The sequence below is a fragment of the Trachurus japonicus genome, chromosome 5, assembly GCF_045865225.1.
Source record: "Trachurus japonicus isolate A0001 chromosome 5, Traja_1.0".
Taxonomy (NCBI): domain Eukaryota; kingdom Metazoa; phylum Chordata; class Actinopteri; order Carangiformes; family Carangidae; genus Trachurus; species Trachurus japonicus.
Window position 1 is genome coordinate 9,690,791 of NC_140911.1, and position 26,913 is coordinate 9,717,703.

At 41.7% G+C, this 26,913-nt stretch overlaps 3 protein-coding genes across 6 annotated transcripts; 1 reads left to right on the forward strand and 2 right to left on the reverse strand.

Moving 5' to 3' along the window:
- Window positions 1–1,515: 1,515 nt before the first annotated feature.
- On the reverse strand, window positions 1,516–16,904 carry kiaa1328 (KIAA1328 ortholog). 3 transcript variants are annotated; one of them, XM_085776048.1, is made up of 12 exons: window positions 16,804–16,904; window positions 16,260–16,289; window positions 15,862–16,136; window positions 15,576–15,676; window positions 15,304–15,419; window positions 9,677–9,801; window positions 8,250–8,644; window positions 7,891–8,109; window positions 7,603–7,698; window positions 7,390–7,475; window positions 7,062–7,170; window positions 1,516–1,932 (listed from the first exon to the last, which is right to left on the reverse strand). In XM_085776048.1, exons 1-12 carry the CDS (start codon window positions 16,856–16,858, stop codon window positions 1,704–1,706), a joined length of 1,836 nt encoding a protein of 611 aa, XP_085632174.1. In that variant the 5' UTR covers window positions 16,859–16,904; the 3' UTR covers window positions 1,516–1,703. The 3 variants fall into 3 exon arrangements, with proteins under 3 accessions (XP_085632174.1, XP_085632175.1, XP_085632177.1); XM_085776051.1 differs by lacking the exon at window positions 1,516–1,932 and adding an exon at window positions 3,160–3,467; XM_085776049.1 differs by lacking the exon at window positions 16,260–16,289 and having other exon boundaries at window positions 16,804–16,889.
- Window positions 16,905–17,298: 394 nt separating this feature from the next.
- tpgs2 (tubulin polyglutamylase complex subunit 2) lies at window positions 17,299–19,777 on the forward strand. 2 transcript variants are annotated; one of them, XM_085776053.1, is made up of 7 exons: window positions 17,299–17,495; window positions 17,634–17,713; window positions 17,808–17,895; window positions 17,988–18,128; window positions 18,217–18,330; window positions 18,470–18,633; window positions 19,541–19,777. In XM_085776053.1, exons 1-7 carry the CDS (start codon window positions 17,384–17,386, stop codon window positions 19,757–19,759), a joined length of 918 nt encoding a protein of 305 aa, XP_085632179.1. In that variant the 5' UTR covers window positions 17,299–17,383; the 3' UTR covers window positions 19,760–19,777. The 2 variants fall into 2 exon arrangements, with proteins under 2 accessions (XP_085632179.1, XP_085632180.1); XM_085776054.1 differs by having other exon boundaries at window positions 17,988–18,125.
- Window positions 19,778–21,274: 1,497 nt separating this feature from the next.
- aqp7 (aquaporin 7) lies at window positions 21,275–24,482 on the reverse strand. Its single transcript, XM_085776052.1, has 6 exons — window positions 24,093–24,482; window positions 23,027–23,153; window positions 22,793–22,930; window positions 22,585–22,703; window positions 22,212–22,429; window positions 21,275–21,564 (listed from the first exon to the last, which is right to left on the reverse strand). The coding sequence occupies exons 1-6, from the start codon at window positions 24,228–24,230 to the stop codon at window positions 21,360–21,362; spliced, it is 945 nt and encodes a 314-aa protein (XP_085632178.1). The 5' UTR covers window positions 24,231–24,482; the 3' UTR covers window positions 21,275–21,359.
- Between the last annotated feature and the right edge of the window lie 2,431 nt (window positions 24,483–26,913).

Below are 26,913 nucleotides of genomic sequence, written 5' to 3' on the forward strand. Positions count from 1 at the left end.
CCTGTCTGCAGGACCATGCCTTCAGCACTTCTTTGATGACGGAGAAAAATGCTCCTATTGACCAAGTGATGTCAAAGACAGATTTTAATCATTTATTTATGTGTTTATTTATTTATTTATTTGTGTTTGTGTATTTATTTATTTATTTATTTATTTGTGCTGTTTGACTCAAGATCTGAGCTCTATTATTTCATCTGTTTGCTTCTACGTGTCGCGTGGTATCACTTACACGACATGTTACCACTTTTGAGTATTTGGCAAATTCTGATTTCAACAACTTTGAAAACTGATTTTGCATTTTTCTGTTGCTGATAACCATTCAAAACAATGCAGTACAATACTAAAGCCTTATGTATATTTGTAATTATTAAATTCATATTGTTCTGTTCTAAAAAAAAAAAAAAAAAAAAGAATGAAAAAAAAGAAGTTAGCTTTGTTAAAAGATTGTTAAAAAAAAAAAGAAAAGAAAAGATGCTGATCGAAAAGGTTCCTCTTTTGGTTTCGACTACCATTTGCCTCCATATTGTAACGTCTTAAAGTGGAAATTATTCCGAGTTAAACGCTCCCTCTTAAAACAACTGCTCAATCAGATATGTATTCAACAAAACATATGCCTTGAGGTCACTACTATAAGTTGCTGCTAATTTGTAATGAGCTAATGTCTGATTTACTGTTGACCCCTAATTAACTGCTTGATTACGAGGCCAGATTTTTAAAACTTTATAGCCCTCCTCCTAGTTTCTCATCCTGCTTTGTATTGTTTGACAGAGCTCTGATCTTGTTCAACTGATGTGCTCTACGAGGAGCAAAATTCAATGAAAACTGCACTATCTCATCAAAGAAAACATTGAGTTACTATCATTTCTTCAGTGCTGTTATCAGTGGTTTTATTTCTAAAGCTCAGTAGTGTTGCTAGAATCACATTTTACTTCATATGGTTTTCAAAGTATTCTGGAAATCTGTTTCCCAATTTCAGCACATATGGAGGGTGGGGAAATGAATGTTGCTTACTAAGCTTTGCCAGGTTCCTGATGAGCTAAGCTTCTGATTGGGCAGTGCGCTTTAGGCTCCCGCCCCCGTCTCTCCAGACTGCACCATTCTCTGGTCCCCTGGACTCTTTTTTTGTAATTTTAAATGAATGATGCGTCTCAGCTTAGCCCAATAATAAAGCACAGTCTAGAATAAAGTGCCCTGTGTTGTGTCATAATTACTGGTAGAAACTTTTCAAGACAAGATTGCGCCGTTTTATTGTATTTTACTGTGACGACTTCCAAAACTGTCCCCAATTTAAAGGTGATAGAAAACAGATTTACTTGAAATTCAGTAGTGACTGTATGCTGGTGGTGAATCACTGAGGTTGCATAATTTATGGGTTATACATTATAGTTAAATTGGAAAGGTTTGTCTGTGTATTATGAGGTTCATTTAACATTTGTGTCAAATTGTCGGAGACAATCGGAGACAATGAAGTGGTAAACAGTTTTCACCAACAGACCAGACAGACTAGACACAAAACCAATTCTGAATAAATAATTGTTTATTTGTATTAAAAATGAAATGACAAAATAACAGAATAACAAGAGCTCGGTCTACAACATCATGATCATCCTGGTTTAGAATGTCAATAGAAAATTTAGCTGTAAAAGTTAAGACAAAGAAGGCAAACATCAAGCGACTGGATTGTTGTTTTTCTTTCTTCCTTGTCAGCAAATGAAGAAAATATCCTCCAGTATTTGGCTTTCCTCCAGATCCAGCTGAGTACTTTGGAGATGAGGCCTTGGAGGGGCAAGCAGGGTTCTGCCCGCTGTTTTGGGGGAAACAAGGGCCGGCTTATGTTGTGTCGTTTTGGTCCTTCTGGTGGACGGCTTGATTTGCTCGGGGTCAGAGACGGGACTAAAGATATCCAACAATTCAACCACAGAAAACTCCAACCTGAAGAAAAAAAAAAGTAAAATTTTGCAAGGTTTTTGTTTCTTGATTCAATTTAGTTTCTTTTTTTTCCAATATGTGACCTCAGCTTGTTTCCAAGGTTGAATTGGCACAGGGTACATTTATAATAGAGAACCCAGTGGAGCCCTGTAGACAGGTAGTGTTGTAAATGAGCATCCTTGCACTGTTTTATTGTAACAGAGAAACGCACCAACTACACTACACTGCCCTCAAAGTAGGAAGGTGCGAGACAAGGAGACAACAACAGACGTGCACAAAGCAAAGGTCTGCTTGGGGGTTAAATGTCTGTTCGAAGATATTTGTCATTCGCGTTTCTGACTTGTTAACCCAGACAATATGAAAGCAAATCTCTCTTGGAAATATTAACAAAATCTTTCTTGTCGGAGTAACAACTGAACCCTAACAAGCAGCCTTAAAAAGTCAAAACCACTGGGGCGTCCCGGCAGAAAAACACAGTTTCTTGCAGGGCCAAGAGAAAAAGAGGGAGAGAACCCGGTGCTTTCTCCCCTGGAATAGAAATGAGGGAATGTGCAGTGAAATAAATAAACCAAAACGGGGGAGATTAAGCTAATAGAGATTCAATCCCTCAGTCTGGCTGGCTTGATAAATTATTCAGTGTATACACAGTCGACAACGGCCATTCCAGATACAAAACATGAATTCTTTAAAGCACGCTCCACTGATGTTGCTAACATAATTCTCTGCTCGTTTAAAGCTGCATCGATTTGCATCGTGCAGCTCCGCACACAGCTCTCCCAGGTAAGGGCAATCTTTGGCGTGTACTTGTTGATATGCATGTGGGTGGTCAGCGAGCAGACACTCTGGTGCAACTTCCAATCCAGTGCATTTGTGTTCCTCCACACGTAACTATAGACCTTGATATGTCAGGTTTTTTTTTTACACCGAGTCCAGGTAGGCAGCAACATATCAGTGGCCGAAAAGCTTTAAAAGGCGATGTTTTACTTAAGCAACATGGACCAACGCATGCACATGTATGAGCGTGAGGGAGAAAAAGTGAACGAGGGAGAAGTCGGCTGAGGGATGATAACTGATGACAAAGAGCGACTGAGGCTCAAGTAAGTAAATGTGTCTTCCTCATTTGGTCTCCTGTCTGTCAGAGGCAAAGGAGAGAGAGGGAAAGAGAGAGAGTGTGTGTGTGTGTGTGTGTCTGCTGCTGGTAAGAGAGACTGGAAGCGGCTGCAGCTTTGTGGATAGAGAGAAAGGCATGGAGGGAATGTGGGGGAGGGACTTTGGCTGGGTTCCTTCTCTCGAAATGTGAGAATTTGCATTTTTATTTGTTGATTTATTTAACGGACAGGGCTCTCAAACAGCCATCCATCAACAAACGACATGTTGGTAATGAATAATGCATCACTTACCGGCGGTCACAATCTATAACAAGGGGAGTGCGGGGGGTAGGGGTACAGTTTGGGCAGGAATGAGGGGGAATGGTAACGGGAGGAGGAGGGGGGGAGGAGAGGGGGCGGGAGGGATGTGGCACAGAGACTGCACAAGGGCTGGAGAGAAAGAGAGAATGCCAATAGATTTTCAGAGGGGTGTACAATGCAACACAGAACTTAATTTCTTGGTTCCAGTTTGTGGGAGGTAAAGTTGTGAGCTGCTGCTCAATATTAATATCCCTCAAGAGTCCATGTATACGGAGAAAGTGCATCAACAACAGCAACAGGAACACAAGTTTCTGTCACCGTAAAGAGAAATGGCTGCACTGCCAACATTTAAGTACTGTTAACTTCTTAAATCGTCTGCGCCCAACACTACAACAGTAGGAAGCTGATGGAGAGCGACTACAGACACGACAGGAAGTTGATGGTTCTAACAGCATTTTATTGATACTGCACCGAATCTTCAATCAGAAAGTGGACTCGTTGGCTGTCTTTACACTGCATGGTTCAAGTGGCCCAATTCGCATTTTTTCCTCTCAAGTGGCGCCAATCGGATCTGTAACATGAACATGTAAACGGGACAAATACGCATGGAATCGGATATTGACAGATCACATTCGGGCCCCCGTCACATGTGGAAATAAATCAGATACAAATCTGCCAATACATCTGCAGTCTAAACAGGCAGATCGGATATTTCTTGATTGACACGTAGGACTGACCTGGACAACCATGGCCAGCTGCGGCCAGCTGTGGTCGCTGGCACAGGAATTATTACAGCGTTTCATTTTTCATGGTGTTTGCGCGTCTGTTAACATTCATTTAGACTATATGTGGACCGAGGGCAAGCGAGGGAGTGTGAAAGAGAGAGCGCACAAGAGAAACACCAGATTTCACGTTTGCCTAAAAACTGAAACGAGCTGATTAGAAATCAAGAGAGGAAAAACAAATATGTACACACGTGTCCAAGAGGCTTTGTCCCGTCCTCAAGGATCAGACGGGACAAATCCTGTCAGCTGCACATCTCAGCTCAATCCGCTCCACGCTGGCACTTCACTAACTTTATTTTGTAGGGACAGACTAGACGTTTACTTTGTCAACAGTGACATGTTGGATATAAACTCTGAGCACCAGACTCACCTTAATTTATAATTATTTATTATGGAATTATAACGTGACAATATTGCATCTTTAAAAATAAATCACTATAGCTTATTTCCTATTCAGCAGGTTGTTTCACTCAAGCGAAACAGGTGTAAATGCAAATATCCGTCACTTCTGATAGAACGTGTAAATAGACAGTCAAAAAAAAATCGGATTTAGGCAACAAATCAGAATTGGGCATCAAGGCCTGTAGTGTAAAGACAGCCTTTGTTATCTGTGAGTCTTTATGTGGGAAAAAAAATCAAATGAAGTCTCATCACAACTAATCTAACACATATAATTCTACCTTTGAATACTTTAAATGAATCCTTGGAGCTTCTTCCTCCCAGTGCACCAGTACGATGTCTTTCTTCCTCTGGCTCTGCGGGGCCAGATAAACCACCACCTCCCTCCCATTTGTAAGTTTCACTGCTTATTTGGCCGCTCTCTTTCATTAAAGATAGCCGTCTCGCCCCGGCGCCCCTTTTCATTTGCAGTCCAAACAGTAAGATAAAAAACCTATAATGGCCAGTGCATATATCCCGCATGTCAATTTCCCAACCAATCAATAGCAGGCGAGCAATGGCAGGAAGGATGGAGATGAGATGGGCGGGATGCACTGGAACTGTCTCATTACTAACTAGCACAGGATTCATGAAAGGATTAAGAAGGTCACTTCATGTTAACCCCGGCTTCGTTTCACAATTTCCACATCAAGATTGAATTGGTTAAGATTAGACGGTCACGAGGGGCATGTGCATGTTGTTGCCATGTGAAAGAGAAGGGTTCAGGGAACATCACTGCTGCTGATGAATTTCTCAAAACAACTTTAAACTTCAACATCCAGTGTAAAGTTACTGGCATATTATGTGCTACACTGTCCTATCTATGACAATAAGGTGAGGCACTGATGACTTATCTTTCAGTTTTCTACAAAAAAAATTGTGTGAGAAATAGCACCATGCTTCAGATGACTGCTAACTTAAGTCAAGAGCTCTGTCAAGGTCTTCGGTTACTCTTTGCCAAACTGACTAAAAAGGAGCTTAGAACTACAAAATGCAGTATTGTATTTAAAGTACTCATCTGTTAGTTTAGCTTTTCCTATCCATTTTCATTCACTGATTTTTGGACAGCAACTAAGAAAAAGGACATATGTCTAATCCAAATCAGTGGATTACCAAAGGATTACAACTATCTGAGGAGATGCACATTTAAAAACATGTTGCAAAAAAGATACAAGAGACATCTGAGAGGCAGACTTCCTCATTACTGGCAGCCAAAGAATAACACTGTGTGTAGCTAAGAGTCCAACAATTTAATAGGCTTTGGAGGTGTAAATGGATGGTAATAAGATCTGATACCCAGGGTCCCCTGCTGGAATTTATGGGCATCTGCCAGGGCTCACAGTTCATGCTGGACCACGTGCTGCTTTGTTTAAGAGTTACTCATCAGAAGTAGTAAACTTTGAGCTGTTTTGACGAAGTATCCGTTCAAACAGGGGGTGGGGTGTGGGGGTGGGGGGTCTGAACAGCTACTGTATCTCTGAACCACTACTTTCACTTTCACAAAAAGAAATCTGACATTACACAAGAAAAAATTGGAGCCACTTCAGGAATAATGATTTAGAAAATTAAAGGTTTGCAGCAAAGCAACACTGTTATAAATTGCTTCTCAGCATCTGTTTTTTTTTTTTTTTACATTTGCAATTCCACAGCAATTTGGGTGCTCACACAGAGGTAGGCAAATGCGCACATACACACACATGCAGTAAGATGACACACAGTCACTTTAATTACCATTCCTTGTAAAGAGTGTACGAGAAAAGGTAATGAATGTCCTTTCCCTTTTAAGAAAGTCTGGTGCTTACGCTCAGTGATTCATCCCTGTCCCCAAAACCCCTCTCCGTTCTTACGTCTTTCTCACCACTTCCATTTCTAGCCATCTCGACCTGTTCTAACTTTCCACCGCTTCCTATTTCTCACTTTATCCAATGCTCTCACACCTCACTCAACCTCGTACGCACTTTTAACATCTCTCCCTCACTCTTGCTTTTTCTGTCTCTTTACTGTGGCAGAGAGAAGGGAGGGCAGTGTGTGCATCCAGAAGTCTGTTCAATTACACCTGCTGCAGGGTCCCTGCTAGGCCGACTAATGGAACGCAGCATGTCTCCTGACAGGCTGGCCACAGCGCTAGCTAGCCCAGTAAAAAGCTTCATTTAGCTTCTCACAGCTCGAAAAAGTTAGCTAGACTAAGGAAAGTCATCATTTAGCCTCTAACACTGGGCCAACTGCAAGCCCTGGGAAAACTTCACAATCCAAACTTTGTACTTGTATGGTATTTATGTGTTGCAATATTCTTTTCTTTTCTATTCTTTTGAGAACTAGAAGAAAGACATCAATTGCCTTAAGGAGTCCAGGAAGACACTAATATGGGATATAGTAAAATAGTATTACTAGATTAATTCAAATTTGCTTTTGTCCTGCTGCTTATCCAATATAAGTGCACCACACCACACTGGGAAATTATTATTAAATGGTTTATTTATGTTAAGTGAAGATGTATTACCTGGCATCAGGGCTCCCTGGGATCACAGGCACGGAGGTGGGCTTATTCAGACTCACAGGGGGCTTTGCAGGAGACGTGGCCATGTCCCTTCTGGGCCGCTCTAAGGTCTCTGTTGAGAATTGCAAGGCGGGAGTATTATATTAGAAGGATGAACACGTCTGAGAGCACTGCAGGCAACAAATTTCAAAGTTTGAATGCATGAAACTAGACAGAAGAAAATCTAACTCTTGACAGGTGTCAGTAGGAAAGGGTTCAGGTTGATATGTTCCCCTACGTGTTGACCAAACATTTGATTCTGAATAAATGAAAATAACAGATTACAACTCACCATGTTTCTGCACGCCATTACGTAGAGGAGCAGCTACAGGTTGTGAGTTCTGTTCTGTAGGACGTAGCTCTGCATCACCACACTCACTGCAGACCACAAACATGACATTTTAAAACCGGCTTTTGTGTATGACTTACATGCAGAGAGTATCTGACAAGAATAATTGCAGTTTTGAGTGTCTGTCCTCCCGACTGATGGATCTACGTAGTTTACCTGGAGGGCAGATCTTGGTGGGAGGGACCATCCAGCTGTGGATCTCCATTCCTAGTGCTTGAGCTTCTGACCTCAGCTTGAGCAGCTTGTTGAAACCTAACAAGAATAAAGGAGAAGAAAAAGAGAAACAGCAGGTTATATTAGTCTGCAATGACACACTGAGGAAGTCCAAGGAAACAGAGAAAAGGGGACTGAACTGCCTGAACTTATAATCAATTCATGCTCTCAAATATTAGTTAGTGGTGTTACCAGATAATATTCATTTCTCTTTTGGCTTCTTTATGCTACCTGCTGTAATCGAGACGCGACTGGCAAAGCTGCTGTTTCTGTCTGTTGAGCTTCTCCTCCTGCTCATCCAGCCGTGCCTGCAGCCTCTCTCTCTCCGTCTCCAACTGCATCTTCTGCAGCAACAGCTGGTGTCTCTTCTCCTCCCAGTCCTCATGGCCCAGCAGAGGCCTGGTCAGGGCTTCTTTGGCCTCCGAGCCAATAGCAGGTCCACTTTGAAATCTGTGTGTAATTACACAATTATGTTATGCATAATATCCCAACAACCTTCTTCATTGCACTGTGGTAAAACTCACTAAAACTGCAGGAAAATAATGTAATCAACTGGAATGATCATGACTGCATATTACTTATTACTGTACCTTTCCCCCTCATGTGGGTTCAAAGTGTCACCGTGGCCATTCTCTTGATAAGAGCTGTTTTCCCTTCTCCGTTGCTGTGTACCATAGCCACTGTCTTGACCACTGACTTGGCAGTGCCCGTACCCGTGGCAGGGCTCAGGTGGCGGTTCCCTGCACTCCCTTCTGCGAGTCCTTTGCTCTTTGACTGGCCCATCAGATGGACTGAACTCGCTATCACAGGAAAGAGAGGCCGGGTTGCTCAAAGTCTGTACCGCTCCTCTTCCTCCCTCCCCTCTTCTGTGAACTTGAGGCCGATGTGCTCGTGTAGCAGCGTAACTGAGGTATGAGCCATCAAAGACGGAGCCATTAGCTCTGCTGGTAGATGCTCTGCTGTGGACTTCCTCACTCCTGAGCACCTGGATAGAGAACAAAGAGGACAACAAATGCATTTTGGCCAATTTAGGAAGCCTCTGAAAAATTGATGGGGAGTTTTTCAGCCAAAAACATTAGACTGCTCCATAAAAGCCTAATGTAACACTGGGCTACACAGCAAAATTTACCAATACTGGATTACTCACTTATCAACCTAATTTGCCCATGTTGCGATGTGCGGTAAAAGCTTTCCCCCCGTGTGCCTGCAAGAGCTGTTCACATTATCACTTGCCCTTAATGTGGTTACTGTGACTTGAAGCATCTTTTTAGGTTTCTAAGTCTATTCTCTCCCATTTTGTGCTCGTAACTACAAAAATTGCGTGTTAGGCTCTGAGCGCTGCCAACATGCAGATGACGTACACGGCAGAACTCATCCTGTGTAGACACTGACGCAGGACTCCAACTGCTGCTGCTCTGCTAATGTGCTGCGTTCACGACACAGCTTGTATAGACATGGTGTTAGGGTAGGGCTGAGCTTTAAAACAGCACAAAATACAAATCATCTACACACACACACAAAAAAACTGTAAACTGGACATTGGCCACAGGCTTAAGGGGACAATTTTCAACCGCGCATAACTGGCAGGTAAGCCAAGGTCAGGAACATTATGAGATAAACATAGGGAGGAAAGCCCATCTTATAGTTGACTGGGCAAGAGACTGTGACTAATTTGCTGAGGGTCAGAGAGCAGGGAAACACACATTAGTCAGAGCCACCGCTGGACAATAAGGTTGGCCAAGTCATCTATTCTTACAGGGGCTGAAGCCAGAGAGGCGTCTTCACTTTGAAAGTGTCACCTTGAGAGAGTTTTCACTACAACGCAGTCATACTGAAGTAGACTTCTTTCATGAAGTACTATACATTATTGTGGCACTTGGCTACAGAACAGTTTCCTCTTGCATGCATTTCCAGTGAATGTTTTTGCACCTAAGTGACCGATGAATGGGAAACAATATTGTATTCATGTGAAGTGTACATCTTCCAGTGCATGTGCACCTGCTACAACATACAGTACCTTGCTGGGGGCTGGCGCCTGGCTGAGTTGGGCGATGGACTCATTGAGTTTCGCCTGTTGCTGGGAGAGGTATTGTTGATAGAGCGCAAGCAGCTCCTGGCACTCTCTGTACTGCTGTTGCAAGCCTGGAGGACCAAGGGTTAAGTAACTAACAGAGTTATACAATAACAAAACTAAACGCAACACAACTCAACCTGTAGCCTATAACATTAAAGGCCAGTGATTCAGTTGAGAGTAAGTACACTGTGGGAGAAATTGTGTGGCTGAAAGTGATGCAGATATGAATACTGTGATGAAAAGAAATAGTCTACAAAGTAAAGAAATGAAAACTAACAGAACTAGATGTCCTCTAAAAGTGAATCCACTGTGTGGCTTGACTGAAAATGTAACTTTGTGCACAAAAAAAAAACATTTTGTTAAGGATAAATTTAAAGGGGAAAAAAATATCCTGGGTCTAGATTGACAATCTGAATTAAATCCTTGTTTCTGCAATCAATTACACATTGGACCAGAAAAGTAGGGTGAACAGCAAAGTTGAAAACAGAAGGAGAGGAGGCCAGCAAAATCAAAGTTGTTGTTGTGGCACAGAGCGTTCGCCATCTGGGTCGGGCCAAGCTGTGTTGAGCTGAGCTGGGCAGTGCCGTGCCAGGCTATCTGCCAGACAGAGAGCTGGCAGACACAAGAAAACTAATCTGGAGCGGAACTACTGCTGCGCCTCAGGAGCCCACTAATGACAGTGGCAGCACCACACCACACTAGCACATACAAAGATAATGAGCACGAGAATGGAGAATGGACAGACACACTCGCACATTCAATAATCAACCTCAGTTTGACTCCCTGACTTTCTAGAGCACACAAACAAAACAAGACATGAGAGCACAAATTCCCCACCTGCTCTGTAAACAGCCCACACACAAACTCTACAACCAAGCAAGTAGCACACACACACACACACTTCCACCAGCGCTGACCATAAAGTGTGTTCCTCCAGGTCATATCTTTTTATGATAGTGGCCCTGCTCCCACAGCTGATGAGTTTCTCAGCATCCTTTTGAAAAAAAATCCCCTATTTTAAGAGAAAATCAAAGTTCAAAGTAGAGTCTTATTGAAGGAATAGTTGGCGGAACACTCCATAAGAAAACACTTTGGTCGTTAGAGGACTTCAATCAGGCTGCGGAAATGAAACAGAGGGAAAGAGAAGAGAGCGGAGACGACTTTGAATTGAGGACCAGACACCAGACAAATGCAATGCAGCAGCTTCCATAAACATTGGGAAATGTGAGGAAACACTTTGATTGAACCCTCCATCTAAGTAAGGCTCCTCTACCGCTCCACTGATAATGTGCAAGGAGGAGGTAGTCCTATATGGAAAACTTAAGGACATCACAAGGACATCACATCATGTAAACCAGTGCTGGGAGGTCTATTTATGCAGCATGAATAAGGGTCTTGAAGGGGAGATACTGAATATGCTTATACAGCTACACCTCACTGCAATCCAAGATAGAGAGTTGAGTTAAAAAAAAAGCCTACTGGTCATATTTCACCAGATTTGCTAAAATAAATATATACGTATATACACACACACAGTATAATGAGCATATACCACGGCTACTATTCTAAAGCCTTATCACAGGCACAGCATAGGCTATCACTCCGCGTCAGGCACGTATGACTGGTATGAATGGAAGTTGTCATGTATCCATGACAACGGACTGTTGCAGTCCGTAGCAAAAGACAGTTGATGTTTTTACGATATTAAAAAATGGACTAAAGTAGTTGAATTCACATGTTTAAGGTTAACTTTCACCTCCGGGGAGGGTTAACAATGGTAGGGGGGACTATTTTTTTCACAGTGGGGCTATTTTATTGGATAATATGTATTTCTGGTTGAATAAAACTACATGAAATTGATTGCGTATTCCTCTTTCATATTGTCATTATTGGTAACCGTTTTATAAAAGCAATATATCACTCCAGTCCGTGGTATCTGCTCATTATATTTAGTATTTACGGTATATATAAATACATTTACACATGATCTTGTGCCTAAAACAAATGTTTCACACTTGACACAAATATTCAGTATAGTAGTACACTGGATACGATTCCACATTAGAAATCAGGTATAGTGAACTGAGGACCATGCAAAAACCAGATACATATTTATTTGTGCTATAGAAACAACAGGGCCGCAGCATCAGAGCATCCCAGTGCCATAAATGAAGGTAATGTGTGTTAATGTGTTGACAGGCTGACGCAGTCCCTGGACAGCAAACGCTAGGTAATCTGAACCGAGTGGAGCGACGCTGATAAGATTCCACCTCTCCGCCCGTCGCTACACTAAACATGCTTCCTCCACAGCCTTGGATGTCAGCCAATGGGGGCCAAGCACTCGGCAAGCCCCTGGTTTACATCAGAGCTGCAAAGTGCCAACAATGACTTACTCCTCCCCCCTGCTCCAAAAATACTCGGAATCAAGGGCTTGGGTTGAAGAGGCTTCAGACGGGTCTGTCAAAATGATTCACTTCCCTGTCAGGCCGAGGCTCAAATGAAATAATGAAATCCACTTCAAGGTGGAACAAATTTGCACAAGAGGGGGGAATATTTTAAAGCCCGCTTTAACACACTGTGCCAAACAGATTGAGCCCGAGCAGGAATGTGAGGGAAACGGGGGAGGAGACTGATGTGTATGAATTTGTGTGTAAGGAAGCAATGACGGGGAATTAATAGAAGAAGACAGTTTACATAACTGCTTCAATACTACTGAATCTGGAGAAGAGACAAGAGTGTGAGTCACACAAACCAATACATAACTCAACGTGCAGGAGAACAATTATTCTGAAAATGGCCTTAAGATTCAAAAAGCAAATAAAGAGAAGAAACATTCTCAAGCATCTTCACTGTTATGACCACAACCAGAGAGTAATATGAGTGGGCGCAAACTAAGTTGTGTCTCGCTGAATCATTAGAAATTAGATTTGCACAACGTATTTTATGTCTATGGAATATCTGTGAGTTAGACAGTCCATAGACAAGTCTACAATTCACAAAGCCAAACCTCCGCACAATAAATAGTAAAAGGTGTGCCAATAGCAGCTCAATTAAATTTGGATCATTTCAGCAAAGACTTTTATTTCACATCAAGGTCATGATGGTCCAGTCCAGTGTGTTTCTATTCAATTCAGTTCAGCAGCCAACAATAAAAACCTTACACTAAGGTACCTATCTGAACTTAAGCCTCAAATGACAGCACCTCAATGTATTTTATGTTTCAAAACGTCTTCACAGATAAAGACTCTGTTATTATGTAGCTCCGCAAACTTGAAGGATCATACAAGTTTTCAATTCAGAAAGTCAAAACCACAGTATCTACTATGTGTCTGTCCATACGGTGGAGATTCAATAGGAAGAAACTGAAAAGAACTGAGTTTTTTATTTGTTTTCCAACACCTCTAGTAGAGTGCATCTTACACTACATATGGTTTCTACCACATCATAAGGAGGTAAGATGCAGGCACAAGGTTTGCATCAAGGAATATCAGGGGCTTATTCTAAAATAAAAACAGAAAAAAACAAAGAGATGAGAATCCTCCAGAAGCAATCTAGTGATGTATGCTTATCACAAAGAGCACACTTGATAGAACCAGATTTCCACATTGTAAATGTCACCCATCCAAAACCTGGGAGGGTAAAAATGGATTTAGCTCTGGTAATCCTCTATCACAACATGTAGTATTTTTAATGACACATCCTAACAGGGCTGTTATTCCCCTCTCTCTATGGCCTGAGGATTCCCTCCAATTGTTTCAACTCAATAAATGGCATTAGCTGCAGCGCCTGCTGTGCGTTGTTCTGGATACGGCGAGTCGAACTGTGAACCGCGTTAGTAACGCCACCTTGACATCTGCCCATGCCAACATGCTTTGAAGTACAAAAGGCATCCTTCCTTTTCTGAAACACAAATTCAGTCTTGTGTGCCAGTCTGTTCCAAATGTCATCTCGACGCCCCAAATATCAAGGGTACTTTTTCCCTCTCATCCTAGGTGGCTTGGGGCTAAGGTATAGCCTTACGTTCTTTATACACCTGACAACCCTGAATCTTGGTTAGATAAGATAAGCTGAGGCGTAATGGAATTAGACTTGACAAGACTCTCATTCAGTGTGTTTGCCTTTGGTGCATCCTTAACCTTTCAGAGAAGTGCCGGAACCTTCTGCCTGAGAAGAGCCTTCATGACTCTTACACGCACTTTAAAAGACTGCGTTATCCCCCCTGAGGTGTTTGGATCCCAACACTTTTCCCTCTCAAATACCTTTTTAATGGAGTTTAGAAGTTTGGTGTAAATGCCAAGTCTCCGAGCCAAAGTGCCTTTAATTGAGTTGTGCTTTCCTAATTTTCCCCGCCGCCGTTGCCAATCGTGCAATTTACCAGCTGGGTCAATTACTCTTCATATTTCGCAGTGTTTTTAACCTAAATTGACTGCTGGCCATGATGTGGTCTGACCTGGGCAGAATTGTTATGAAGACAGTAGGTGGGTTGTGGGATGAAATAAACAGCACACCATCACCATAACTCTAGCATTAACCTCACCTCGATAGACAATCAAGAAAAAGTTGGTGACCAACCATCAACACATCAGATTTTGTAGGAAGGGACGGAGGAAATATCCTACAGTTAATATTCAGCATTCAAGGTGGGTTACAAAAGCACAGGGTGAAAACAAACACAGTAGTCTTCTCAGTAAATATCAAAATTCATCTTTGGATGATGAGATGATTTAGATGGTGTGGGCCATGTCTCCAACCATGAAATTGATTCTGTACACAACAGCGGATAAGCTACGAACACTCGCAAAAGACAACTGCAGCAGCATCAAATAATTTAAATACATCCGCTCTATTTGTCTGTCTTTTGTATCAGATTGAAGGGTACTGGCCAAAGCCTGTGCATGGCCTTACCTAAGACAACACTGCCCCCTGCAGACTATCGGATGAAATAGCACACACACACCCACGACCAGAAGCATGAAGCCACCAATAAGTCATTTGTGGAAGTTAAAGAACATCTTACAAGGAATAGGCACCTATCACAGAGGACTGAGAATGGTTATTTTATTTTACTGATTCGTCCTCTTAGGCTAATCAGCAACATTGCAGGGAGAAACCTCTACTCTACCGTAGGACCACTATTCTAGTTTAAAGAATCCTCATCTTATCGTACAGTTTAAGAATTCATTATTAAGACATCCTGGTGGTATTTTCCTCGCTGATATAGCCATTATACCCTGGAAGTCTCAAGGGACCTCTGGCTTCAGTGCACCACATTGTGCATCAGCCGTAGCAGTGCAGATACCAAATAGCAATCAACACACCATGAGGCACATTTTACCACATTAAACAAATTAATCAAAAACAACCAGCACTTTCAGCCCCTGTGGATCAACAGACCTGCAGTCATTAACTGCCCCACTCTGAACCTGCACTATTTGCAGTAGCACAATTAACGTTTCATAAAATTACAATACGAAAAACACAAAACAAATCACGCCTCCAATCACTGCAGAGACGACAGTCTAACTGCTGCTGCTGGGTTTTTGTTTGCTTAATTATTTTTGAAAGGATACTCTCCCTCTCCTCCGCTATGATCACGTTCTGCTGCTCCAGCTGTCCGATCTTGCGTTCAAAATGTTCCTGTTCATCTTTAAGACGTTGTACCGACTCTTCTTTCTCCTCGCTCACTCTGGAAAAACAAGAAATAAAGAACATACTGTAAGGATAAGTGGCCTAGTACATTATGTATGCCAGTGGTGTAGAAATTAAAATGTTTCAATCTGGTATTAACTTCTGGCATGCCAACAGTAACACACTATCTCAGAGTTTATATACTTCTGGCTACCTGGCTAGTTCTCCAATGAGGTTTGCAATTCGGCACTTATCTTCAGGACAGAGGTCTTTCAAACAGACCTGGCTCCTAGCTCTGCTGGTCTCAGAAAAAACCTGTGCAAAGAGCAGTCAGAACAAGATATTAACAGAGACTAATGGTGACATTCTGCAAGTTTAAATTCCCCCCTGCTTTGCTCTACAAATATCCAGATTATCCAGGATTTCTTCTGTATATTCAAAAATGTCATCTTTTATCTGTGGAAGGAGAGGGAAACAGCCAGCACAAAACAATAGTTTACCTGTGATGAAGGGAGAAAAGTGTCAGAGTCGAGGGAAGGTGTGTGCTCTGGTGCCTCAGCAGCACTGTGGAGAAGTGACACTTTTTCCTTGGTGTAAGCCCCAGAGTGATCGCTTTGTAAGTGTTCCTGTTTCTTGCCACTTTTCTTTAGTGTAGCCTCACTCTTGGAGTCAGATCCACGCCTGGCTGCTCCCCACATTTTGGTGCCTCTTTTACTACTGGTGCTGCCTGGTCTCAAACTGAAAGGGGTCTGAGGTTTCGCCGCTCCATCCACTCCTGAGACAGTTTATTGGCAGACAAGAAAGAGAAGACAATCCCATGTGGTAACCCGCTTCATAAAAATCCTTTTTTGAAGTAAGTTCAAAAGAAATTGTTCAAACAATGTTAGTGAAGACTCACCAGGAACAAACGCCAGGGGCAGCTCCTCATCTGACATTGGGGGAACAAGGCAAGGAAAGAGGACAGACACTTAAGTTAACTTTTTAATTAGCTTTGATGAAACTTGGCAATGCATGCATGCCCCATAACGCTAACTATCTAAATGATTCATTCAAGAAATGATTCAAGAAAAAAACGAGATAACACTTCACTTCTTCTCCCTATTAAAAACACGTAGGAAGAAAAAAAAAAAAGGTTAGCTAGTTTTCTACATGGTGTGTTGCATGTTGAGCTCAGCAGCATTTGGAAACCTCACAGAGCAAAAAAACATTAATACTATTACCACCAGGTTTCACCATAAAGTAGGTAACAATAAAGTAACTTAAGTCAACGTTGACACAACATTAAGCTAACTAGCTCGAACTTCCTCACAGATAACAACATCCCAGCACTGACACAAAAGTACTTTCTGTGATATTGTTTGATTTAATGTACCCAAATAAGACATGAACGACTACACACAATGCAAGAATGCCAGTGCGGTTCGGTAGAAAAGTAAGTTTACCGCTTTTCATCCAAAATATCCCCGAAGTTCCACTTTTAGTTCTCCCCGCCGCCATGTTGAATCAACCGCCACCACTCCCTGGGAGCCAAGCGCGTTGCTAAGGAATCCTAGTCCCGCCCCTCTGTTGCAACATGCTGCGTTCGAGACAACTCGCAACTCGGAATTTCCCACTCCCAGTTGAAAACTCCGTATTCCGTCCGAGACGCCGCACGCCAAAATTACCAAAAACATCATGTCGGACCGGGACAAACTTTGAATAAAAAGTGCTGACAGCTGATTCTCGAAGAAGTAGACAGGGGTAGATTTTTTTTTCTCCGACTTCGCCGAGTTGGAGCTCCGACTTGAGGTGGCGTTCAATTGCACTTTTTCCAAGTAGGAGGTCGGAAAGCTCCGAGTTCCGAGTTGTCTCGAATGCAGCATTAGAAGCCCATTGGTTATGCGACAGAAAGGCGGCTTTCTATTGGCTTAAACGTATGTCCCGTTTGCCTTGTCGCTTCCTGTGTTTGCTTCGCCAGCTGATGATGTTGTAGATGGAGCAAGGTTGATTGAGGCAGGACCAACCGCAGAGGATGCTCACCACATGAATTTCTGCAAAGTTTTAACCCCAGTCTGTTTAATGGAGGAGATAAAAGAGAGCTTAGCGTTTAAAGGTGTTGCCGAGAGGCTAACGCTTGGCATTACACGGATACTGGGTTTGTATTAGCTTTGGTCTTTTTGCTCTGAAACTGGCGCATAATAACGTCTGGGTTCATGTTAGCTAGCCAACAGATGAGTGGCCTGATGGGGAGCGGATATAATATATTTTATGAATGTGTCTTGTGTTTTGTCAGAAAACATGCCAGGTGTGGTTGATGTGCGTTTCGCAGAGAGGGAGCCCGCAGAGAAAAGGAGCCTGCTTTCATGGGAACAGGTGGAAAATGTGCACCCCTATAATATCATAGTAGTAAGTCTGGGTTGAACGTTCATGTCACACACGTGAATGTGATGTATTATTTCCTCCACAGAAAAACACGTGCATCTTGCCAGAAGATCTGCGAGATTTCTACCTGACAACGGATGGATTCACACTCACCTGGAGTGTAAAGCTAGACAGTAGGTGACCTCATGTTCAAATTATTAACATTAAATTAATGCTACTATCTATGATAACCATAAGTATGTGTCTCCATGTGTTTGCCTTTCAGATGAGTGTGTTCCCCTTGGATGCATGGTGGTTAATAGTGTGGCCAGACTGTCCCCACTGCTCCAACCAGTGTCACTTTTCTCTCTTCCTAATGCGCCCTCACTGGCTGACCTGGACTGGGAGGGAAACAGCACAGAAGGTGGTAAATATAATATGCAAAGAATGATAAAGAATTAAATCTTGACTTGAAAGTAAATATTAATTCAAGATGCATTATTGCTATCTGCCAGGGTCAGAGCGTGTTCCCGCTGCACCCCACTTTGATTCACGGAGTCGTATCTTTGAGCTGGATTCCTGTGGGGGGAATGGAAAGGTGTGCCTGGTCTACAAAAACTGCACTCCAGGTCTTTTATTTTATTATGTTTTTAACTTATTTTACTAAATAACAATGTTAAGATCAATCTTGATTTGAGATGAGATTATATTACCTTGTTATATACAATAAGTTTGTGTAATTTAGATGTTTTTCTTTGTGTTCTGCAGGTGTGGTAGCCCAGAAGAGTGAAGTCTGGTTCCTGGATCGATCTCTGTACTGGCATTTTCTGACATCAACTTTCACTTCTTATTACCGTCTGATGATAACGCACCTGGGTCTGCCTGAGTGGCAGTATTCCTTCACCCCATATGGCCCCAGCCCCCAGGCCAAGGTAGCGAGAAACTTTAATCAAAAGACAATGACCCTCTTGCAAGAACCAGTCAAATGAACAGATTTGTTGTTAAGTGGCACATACTTATGTCATTCATCATTTTTCACTTGGATAAGATTAAGAACTACAGAACTTAATTAGAGGCCCAGATCTTTCATAATTCATCAGACTATGATTCATCTAACTGTGTGTTGCCTGAATTGTTCCCTCTATTTCTGTCATATTTCCTACACGCTGACAGATATAATTAGTGAGTCCTTTAACACTGTTTTTCTCAAGTTTTGGTTTGCTAATTAATGACAGCAGGCCCCTTTTTAATCAGTAAAGGGAATTTAAGGACACTATGTGATACAAAAATGGTCTTGCATGAGGCTGTGGCATCTGCTACAACTCATCGTTATGCTTTTTCTCTTTCATTTAGATTTTTTTTATGCTTCAGAATTTATCAAAATAGTTAAAATACAAAAAAATATGGTGTAGGCTCTGTCGTATAAAAAATACTCTTGGAGTCAGTGCAGGTTTATAAAATACATTTATTCGTTGTGTTGCCTTTACAGGATACTACAATACTGGCTGATAAAACATTTTAGCAGGTCAACACAGCAACGTTTTAAGACACTTACACGAAGCTTCAACCTCTGAAAAGGGAAAATTGCACCCTAGTCCGTTAGATATATTGCTGCTATTTCAAGTCTTTTTTACCCCTATGCAATGAATGCCAGAAATTCCCAAGATTGTAAATTGCATTGTAGGCACATCAAGTAAAGGAGGTTGTAAGACTTTTGCAATTTCTCTGTAGCATTCCTACTTTTTACTTTTATAGTTATTGGGGAAGCTATTCTCAGATAATTTATGTCCCCATAACCATAAAAAGCATTACAATCTCTCTATGCCATTCCCTCTGCAGCAGTGGGCATCCCTGTACCAGCCGCTGACCTTCAGCTGTGAGCCCAGCCCAGCTGACCCTGCAGGAGATTCCTATATTAACAAACTGGATCCCACCAAGGCCTTCAAAGGCAAAGCCAAGGTACCCGCACCCAAGAAGAAGCAGTCGGCACAATGCAACTCAGGAAGCGCCACCAAGAGCCAGGGCAACACAGGAAGACACAGCGGGACAAAACGATGAGAAGGTTCACATTCAAGGGGAAAACTTGCAATCGTGTGTTTGCATGATCATCATGGCTCAGAGGAGCAGTCAAGCAATTCAGTGGCTAGACTTTTTGCTGAATGTCTGAATAGACAAAGTTTATTTGGCTCAACATGTGACTAAAGTGGCACAGCCAACGTCATATGTAAAACAGGGTTTCTAACCTTGTTTATGTTTTGGTGGTTAAAAATTCACTGGCCTGACAACTCAACTACTGTTGTTCACCTTTCACTGTTAGTGATGGAAAACTGAGGCTTAGTGAAGCAGCAGAGTGCATCAGCAACAATTTTCATCATTTTCAGCCTCATTAAACTCACTGTCCACTACTGACACCTCCTGGTGAAATAATTCAAAGCAGCCAATTCATAAATTATGTTCATGTGCTGCTGGTATTGCACAAGCAATAGGCTACAGTAACTCAAAGTATTCACTTATCAGAAAGGGCATTGTATCATCTCATAGCTTGTAGTTATTATCACTAGGCTCAGTTTGTAGATGTAAATATTTTGATTTTGAATGTATTAAGCAACAATAACATTTATATATAATATATACAATTATAAAATACGTTTTAAAATTGATAAATAAGACAAATTTATGTCAATATAACTATGAATTTAAAAGAAACAGTAAGAAAATAATACTGTGTTGGTTTCAGTTGGGCATTAAAGGTGCAGACACTGTCATGTGACTCACTGAAAAACCCACAATTCAGAGCTTCTGTGCAAGCTGCCATGTGTACACAATACTGTAGACACCCGGGAGCTTCAGCATCAAACGTATGTAAGTGTGTATTTAAATGAAGTGTTAGATGTTACATGATGAAAGACCAGGCAATAAATCATCAAGCTATAGGCTTCAGTCATCCTAAGCTCTTGTATCTCTGCAGTGCTTGAATCATACTGTGATATAATGTATTTGAAATCGTACAAATCAACAATAGATTTGTATTCTGATATTTTCGAGGTAAAGTTTTTTTTTTTGCAGACTTAATATGGGTTTAGTTTTTCAAGACACATTTGCCTTACGGCAGTGTGTACATTGTCTTTGGTTGTGCCTCTGCCCTTTCATGTGCTGTGAGGAGCCAACTCCTACTGTTTCAATAATATTTTCACAAGGATACATATTTATTTAAGTGCAATGTATTGGGGCTATTTGGTTTTCTTTACATACACTGTAACTTCCATGCTCATGAAAATGGGCCTCTGTTGACTGCTGTATTAGGATGATACTAAGCTACTACTCCTCTTCCAAACATAAAATAAAAGCCAGCAAGTGTGTTTTTGTTTCTCTTTCATGCATGAAATGGCCCTTGTCTTGTTTATATAGTCAGACTGTGAATTATACAGTCAGAACTTGAATAACCTATGAATTAAATTATGTAATACAGAGCCATTTTATATTTGTTTGATATATTGATATATATATTCTCAAAAAGTATGAAGCCCCCAACCTGAGCGTTTCTTTTTTGGTCTATTTGGTTCTATTTGTTTGTTTTTAACCCTCATCATGCTGGAATGTTTCCACTGCAGACAGATCTCCACAGAGACGCCTCTAACGCTTCACCTAGCAGGGTTTCTCACACACATACATTTGCACAGATGTTTTTCTGTTTCTCTAGAGGAGCCTTCTCCTCCTCCTCCTCTTCATCCTCCACCAGCCCCCCATCCTGTTCAGAGAGGGGCGGGTGGTGCAGTTCCACCAGGGCCTTGTAGAATCCCGCACCCAATACACCTCCAATGGGGGGAGCGACCAGAGGGACCCACCACCACCCATTTCCAGCCCTGCACAGATAGAAATAGAGAACTATTAATAGATTAAATTGAAATATTTTATGTGTTTAAACTTTTGGTAACACTTAACTTAAATACGTGTTTATAAAACTGACATAACACTGTCATAACCATGTCATAACACCTGTCATAAACATCAATGAATACTTGTGACAGCTGTCATTAAGTGTCATTCGGTAAGTTATGCCACTTTTGATGCAAAGTTGACATTGTTTGAGATGTCCTTGTTATGAGAACTTGACATAATTTAAAATCTTTGGCAATTAGGTCTGCTATATTATGTTGTCTTTATGTCAAGTTCTCATAACAAGGACATCTCAAACAATGTCAACTTTGCATCAAAAGTGACATAACTTACTGAATGACACTTAACGACAACTGTCATAATTCATTGATGTTTATGACAGGTGTTATGGCATGGTTATGACAGTATTATGCCAATCTTATGAACACATATTCAAGTAGAGTGTTACCAAACTTTTTTAGCTTTGTATTGTTTATAATGTTCAAATGTGTGGTCTTGATGTTTTTTGAAAAAAGTATCTTGTCTATTTAATTATTAACAGAAATGTTTAGCCTCTGGATGATCCCAGGTTGAGGTGACATGCAGCCCAAAGCCTCCTCCTTCTCTATTTTACCTGAATACACCAGTTCCCCAGCCCGCTATGGCAGTGAAGACCCTGGGTGCGATGTCTCTGGTGGGGTTGATAGCATAGCCACTATTGCTGCCCAGAGAAATGCCAATAAGCAGCACCAGGAGTCCCACTGCGACAGGCTCGCTGCCTGCAGCGGCCGGTTTGTTCCTCTGGTCGGACAGAGCCATCAGGCACAGCAGCAGCATGGCTGTGCCAAACACCTGGCACACACACACACACACACAGAACAAACATCACATAAAATGCATGTTATGATAGACGAGTGTAAAACAATACAACAAAGAAAACGGTTAGAGGTGTCTGTCAGATGATGGTGATTTGTAGTTGTAATCCTTTAATCCACTTTCATGGCTACCTGGTCAATGAATCCAGCCAGCAGGGAGAGGTACGGTGCTGGATAGGTGGCAAAAATTCCAGCTGTGGCCTTTACACCAGTTACAGTCAGGTTTCCTCCACAATAGTCATGAATGGCCTCTACACATGGAAACATATGACAAATACTGTCAGTATGACAATGCAGATTTGCTGTTTAAAGTGTGTTAGAGAGTGCAGAGTGTCCTCACCGTAATAGACGGCATAAACTGTCCCTGCTGCCAGAAATGATCCCAGTAGCTGGGCAAAAACGTACACAGGTAACATCCTCCATGCAAGGCGACCAAATGCGCACATTGTGAATGACACTGCAGCATTCATATGAGCTCCTGATGGTGCAAGAAGGCATGAGAAATATAGTGTATGATCAACTATATTCATTATTTTGTTGTGGTAGTAGGGTTTGTAAAGGTCGGCTCTCATACCTGAGACTTTTCCTCCAACATGAACCCCCATAGCCACACCCAGTCCAAAACCTATGTTGATGCTCAGGTACTGTCCGAATGCTCCCTGTCCTGTCACTACCTGGGCCACAGACCCCAGGCCAAACACCTGCACTCACAGAGAACCAACAATTCACAGGCAAGGTCACACGTGATGATTACAGAGAAGGGAGAACTCAAAGTCTAATTTCGGGACAACATGCCCACAAGACGGCTGTGCAAACCAGAAAACAGATGAACGGGGCTGAGCTGTGCCAATTAAGTCAGTTTCAGTCAGTCAGAGAGTTAAGCTGAAGTAGTGTGAGTGTTGTTTTGTTAACTGTGGCGCTGCATTTGTGTGCTAAAGAAACTGAACGGGGGAGTTTTCGCTCTTTTATTTAACTTCTAACTTCAGTGAAAGTGACTGTGGGCCCAGAGGGGAAGGAAAGCTGACACTGGGAAAAAAAAAAGTAGCTAGTCTTTCAGGAAACAGGAAAAGTGTGGTTCCTCCTGTGAAAGTTATGCATATTTATTTTAAGAGTAAAACTGGTTTCCCAGGTGCAAACACAGCAAGTTTAATGCAATCTACCGGTGGGTTCACTCACATGCTTTTCTCCAGCATGTGCTCACCCAACATATGTATGTGTGTGTTGAGTGTGTGTGTGTTTCTTTGAGCGCTCTAAGTATAGGGTTTATTGAAACAGCTGACAGACAACATGTGACTCGTGCATCCCACCCTCCCTCCCTCCATATGGCCCACTGCCTGACCATTCCTCTGGTAATACTTGATTTCCTGGTTCACCCACTCGAACCTACCAATCCCCACCCACGACCCCCGCCATGTGACGGTGAAACGTGCCATGTGTTTGGTAGACAGGGCCATGTTATCAGGGTCAAGAGCATGACATTAATAATTAATGGCCTGTGGCTGTTACAGATAAGCATGGCAAAATGTTCAAAACAGAGGGGAAGAGCTCAAAAAATGAGGTTGTAATCAGAATGAATGTAAAAGTCAACACGTAAAAGTTTAAAAACATAATGTCAACTTTTATAATAAATTGTTTCTTACCATCATGACATATGTGCAAAGCGATTCAGCAAGTCCAACACGAACAAGTTCATTTTTTAGCCAAACTTTTGGTCGAGTTGTTTTAATTTCTTTCCGCTGAGAGACTCCAAGTTCCACTGACTGTACCGGGTCCTTCATTTCCTCTTCTCCTCTCCTTTGTCCCTTTTGATTTTAGTGGTTGGTTTGATTTTCTAACTCAATTAAAGCTCAAATTCTGGCACTCGAGAAGAATTTAAGAGTTGCCTCCCACATCACACAGTATAGTCCACGTGAAAGTCTGTTTCTGGTTGTGTCCTCCTCTCTTCTAACGCCTCTTCTTTTCTTCTCTGCTCACTTATTTGCCTCTCTCTCTCTCACACTCTGTCTCTCTCTCTCTTCCTCTGTGTCTGTCACACATACCCATTGGGATTTGTCCACATTTTATAGCCTTGACCCAACCCCCACTTCCCACCCACAGACATGCTGAAACACACAGTTTCACATCCTCCAATGGCTTTGAATTATCTGAAGTTTTTTGGCCAATAAGGAAAATGGTTAGAAAAAAAATCACCAGGAATCAAAAGAGAAAAATTGTTTGACAGCACAAATTGGCAAAATAATTAAACTTTTTTTTTTTTTTTGAAGAAATTCCCCAGTAAAGATTCATAACACAGAGATGTTTACTTTCAGTAATGGTTTATCAGTGAATCTGAGTTTTAATAAATTTCATGTTCTCATGCTCTGCAACATTTGTACTTTACAGGATCTCTGTATACACTGTTACTGTGTTGAAATATTTTACCTTTAAATGCTGGAATAATACTGGACTTTCACAAAAAACAAACAAAAATAGAACATTGATTAAGGCCAGACTTTCATTATTGATCACGGCCTCACACTGTCAGCATTTCACAGTGGAAATTTCCAAGAGCTTGCTGTCAGGTCCAAACATGCTGCTTATTACCCCATCTGAAACATGGCTGCTTCCATTTGCAAATATGTTAATGTGATCACAAAGTAAACAACGACTAAGACACACCTAATAAACAGGGAATACTGATGAGTACTTTTCCGACCAACAAAAAAGCTGGTGACCACAGAAACCTGATGTTACTGTAAAAGCCACCGGCTACACCTGTGTGAAGTAACACTTTACAGTAATACCTTCTTATTATACCCCAGAAATGTGGCATTTGTGTCTCTCAGTGATAGTGTTTTGTTGAGGTCCACTCTCATTGCCATGCTACAGTGACATGACTGTGAGAATCCCACTCACAATGACTCCTAATGATTTTGCTTATCCCCTGACTTTTCCTGTAGTGCCACTATAGGAGGTTGTGGTTTGTCATGAAATGTCTCAGCAGCTGTTGGGTGAGTGTTGTTGCTGAGGGATGAATTGCAACCACCAGGACGATGACGTGACTTTTCATCTGGCACCATGCAGCGTAACAATTTTGGATCATGGTGGCATAAACTTTAAACCTGCTTGACTTCAGGATCTCAGCATGCTGGCGTTACCATTTAGCTCAAACCACTGCTGCCCCTGGCTCCTGACTAAATGTGATTATTTTTCCTTCATTTGCTTCTGTCTTTTCTTTTTGTCCATTCAATTTTTACATTTTGAGTGTGAAAATCATGAATGAATTTACTGATGACCCTGCCCACTATGCTTCCTCACCAATTGATCAATACAATGTGTGAGTGCTTTTCATTATTGGAATGAGCTACACAACTGGACCTTTTGGACTCATTGCAGCTGTTGACATTGAGACAAGCTGCCCTTCTGTTTTTACTTGCACAACAAACTAGTGGTGACCATGTGCTCTTTATTCTCCCTCTGCTCAGTAGCCTACAACATACCACACTGATACTTTGATCGTGGATTTAGTCAGAGGTTCAACAGACTTCAGCCTTTATCCCACAGAGGTCAGTGTGGTGTACTTTTCTCCCCTAGTGTAGTTACTCTTTAACCAGTGGTTCATTCCTAAGAATCAGGACAAAAAGAAAAAAAAACTCACCTCACTTCACCTGAAAATAATAGAAAAACAAATTAAACTTGTCCCAGCTGCCACTTGCAAAGACAGAAAGCCATGAGGAACTACTGTATTACACAAAATAAAAATACTCAATGATTTCCCCAGCACAAGTAAACTGTGAAACAACTGAGTAATAGTTAATTTGAACTTGTTTGCTTGTACTGCCCTCTAGTGGCCGAATAGTGTTACTGATATTTATCTATCTATCTATCTATCTATCTATCTATCTATCTATCTATCTATCTATCTATCTATCTATCTATCTATCTATCTATCTATCTATCTATCTATGAATTATTCTTCATTGACTGCTGTGGCATCATACTGTATGTAAACTTCAACCCCTACAAGTAAACAGAATGAACCGAAACCAATGCCTTAAGAGACAAAACAATCTGAATGACCTTTAAAATAAATACACAATAAGTTTTCCCTTTTGTCAAGTGTGTCACTACAAAATATGTTTGCCATATGTGTTGACACGTTTCTCATGAAAACAGGCTGGACATTTGTCAGTCAGGATTACAGCCCTCTTACTCACCTTGGTACAGTCCTGCCTTGCCTTCAGTACATTCAATGCAATCACATGCTTTCACTCTTCTATCAGGTGCATGCCATGGCAGTGCGCTAATTACACACAAGCGCACAGGGAAGCTCAGGTTTCACCCACAGTGCTGAAAAGCTATAGTATATGCTTTGTCAGAGGCAAGATGGACTGAATGGGAACCATTCTGCTGAAATACTGCCAACAACAACTGTTAACCTTGTTATGAACCTCCGCTTTGGCTGAAGCTGGTCAACAGGTG

Bases quoted from the DNA above. Each gene is read 5' to 3' on its own strand.
- kiaa1328 (XM_085776048.1), bottom strand. From the start codon at position 16,858: ATGGCGGCGGGGAGAACTAAAAGTGGAACTTCGGGGATATTTTGGATG. The intron at 16,137-16,259 runs GTGAGTCTTCAC...AAACTGTCTCAG, and splicing joins GCCCCTGGCGTTTGTTCCTG to GAGTGGATGGAGCGGCGAAA. The intron at 7,699-7,890 runs GTAGCATAAAGA...TATTCTTGTTAG, and splicing joins TCGCGTCTCGATTACAGCAG to GTTTCAACAAGCTGCTCAAG.
- tpgs2 (XM_085776053.1), top strand. From the start codon at position 17,384: ATGAATTTCTGCAAAGTTTTAACCCCAGTCTGTTTAATGGAGGAGATA. The intron at 17,714-17,807 runs GTGGAAAATGTG...TTTCCTCCACAG, and splicing joins GCCTGCTTTCATGGGAACAG to AAAAACACGTGCATCTTGCC. The intron at 17,896-17,987 runs GTAGGTGACCTC...TTTGCCTTTCAG, and splicing joins CTGGAGTGTAAAGCTAGACA to ATGAGTGTGTTCCCCTTGGA.
- aqp7 (XM_085776052.1), bottom strand. From the start codon at position 24,230: ATGAAGGACCCGGTACAGTCAGTGGAACTTGGAGTCTCTCAGCGGAAA. The intron at 23,154-24,092 runs GTAAGAAACAAT...CTGTGAGTGCAG, and splicing joins TTTGCACATATGTCATGATG to GTGTTTGGCCTGGGGTCTGT. The intron at 22,430-22,584 runs GTAGCCATGAAA...TGTGTGTGCCAG, and splicing joins TGGCTGGATTCATTGACCAG to GTGTTTGGCACAGCCATGCT.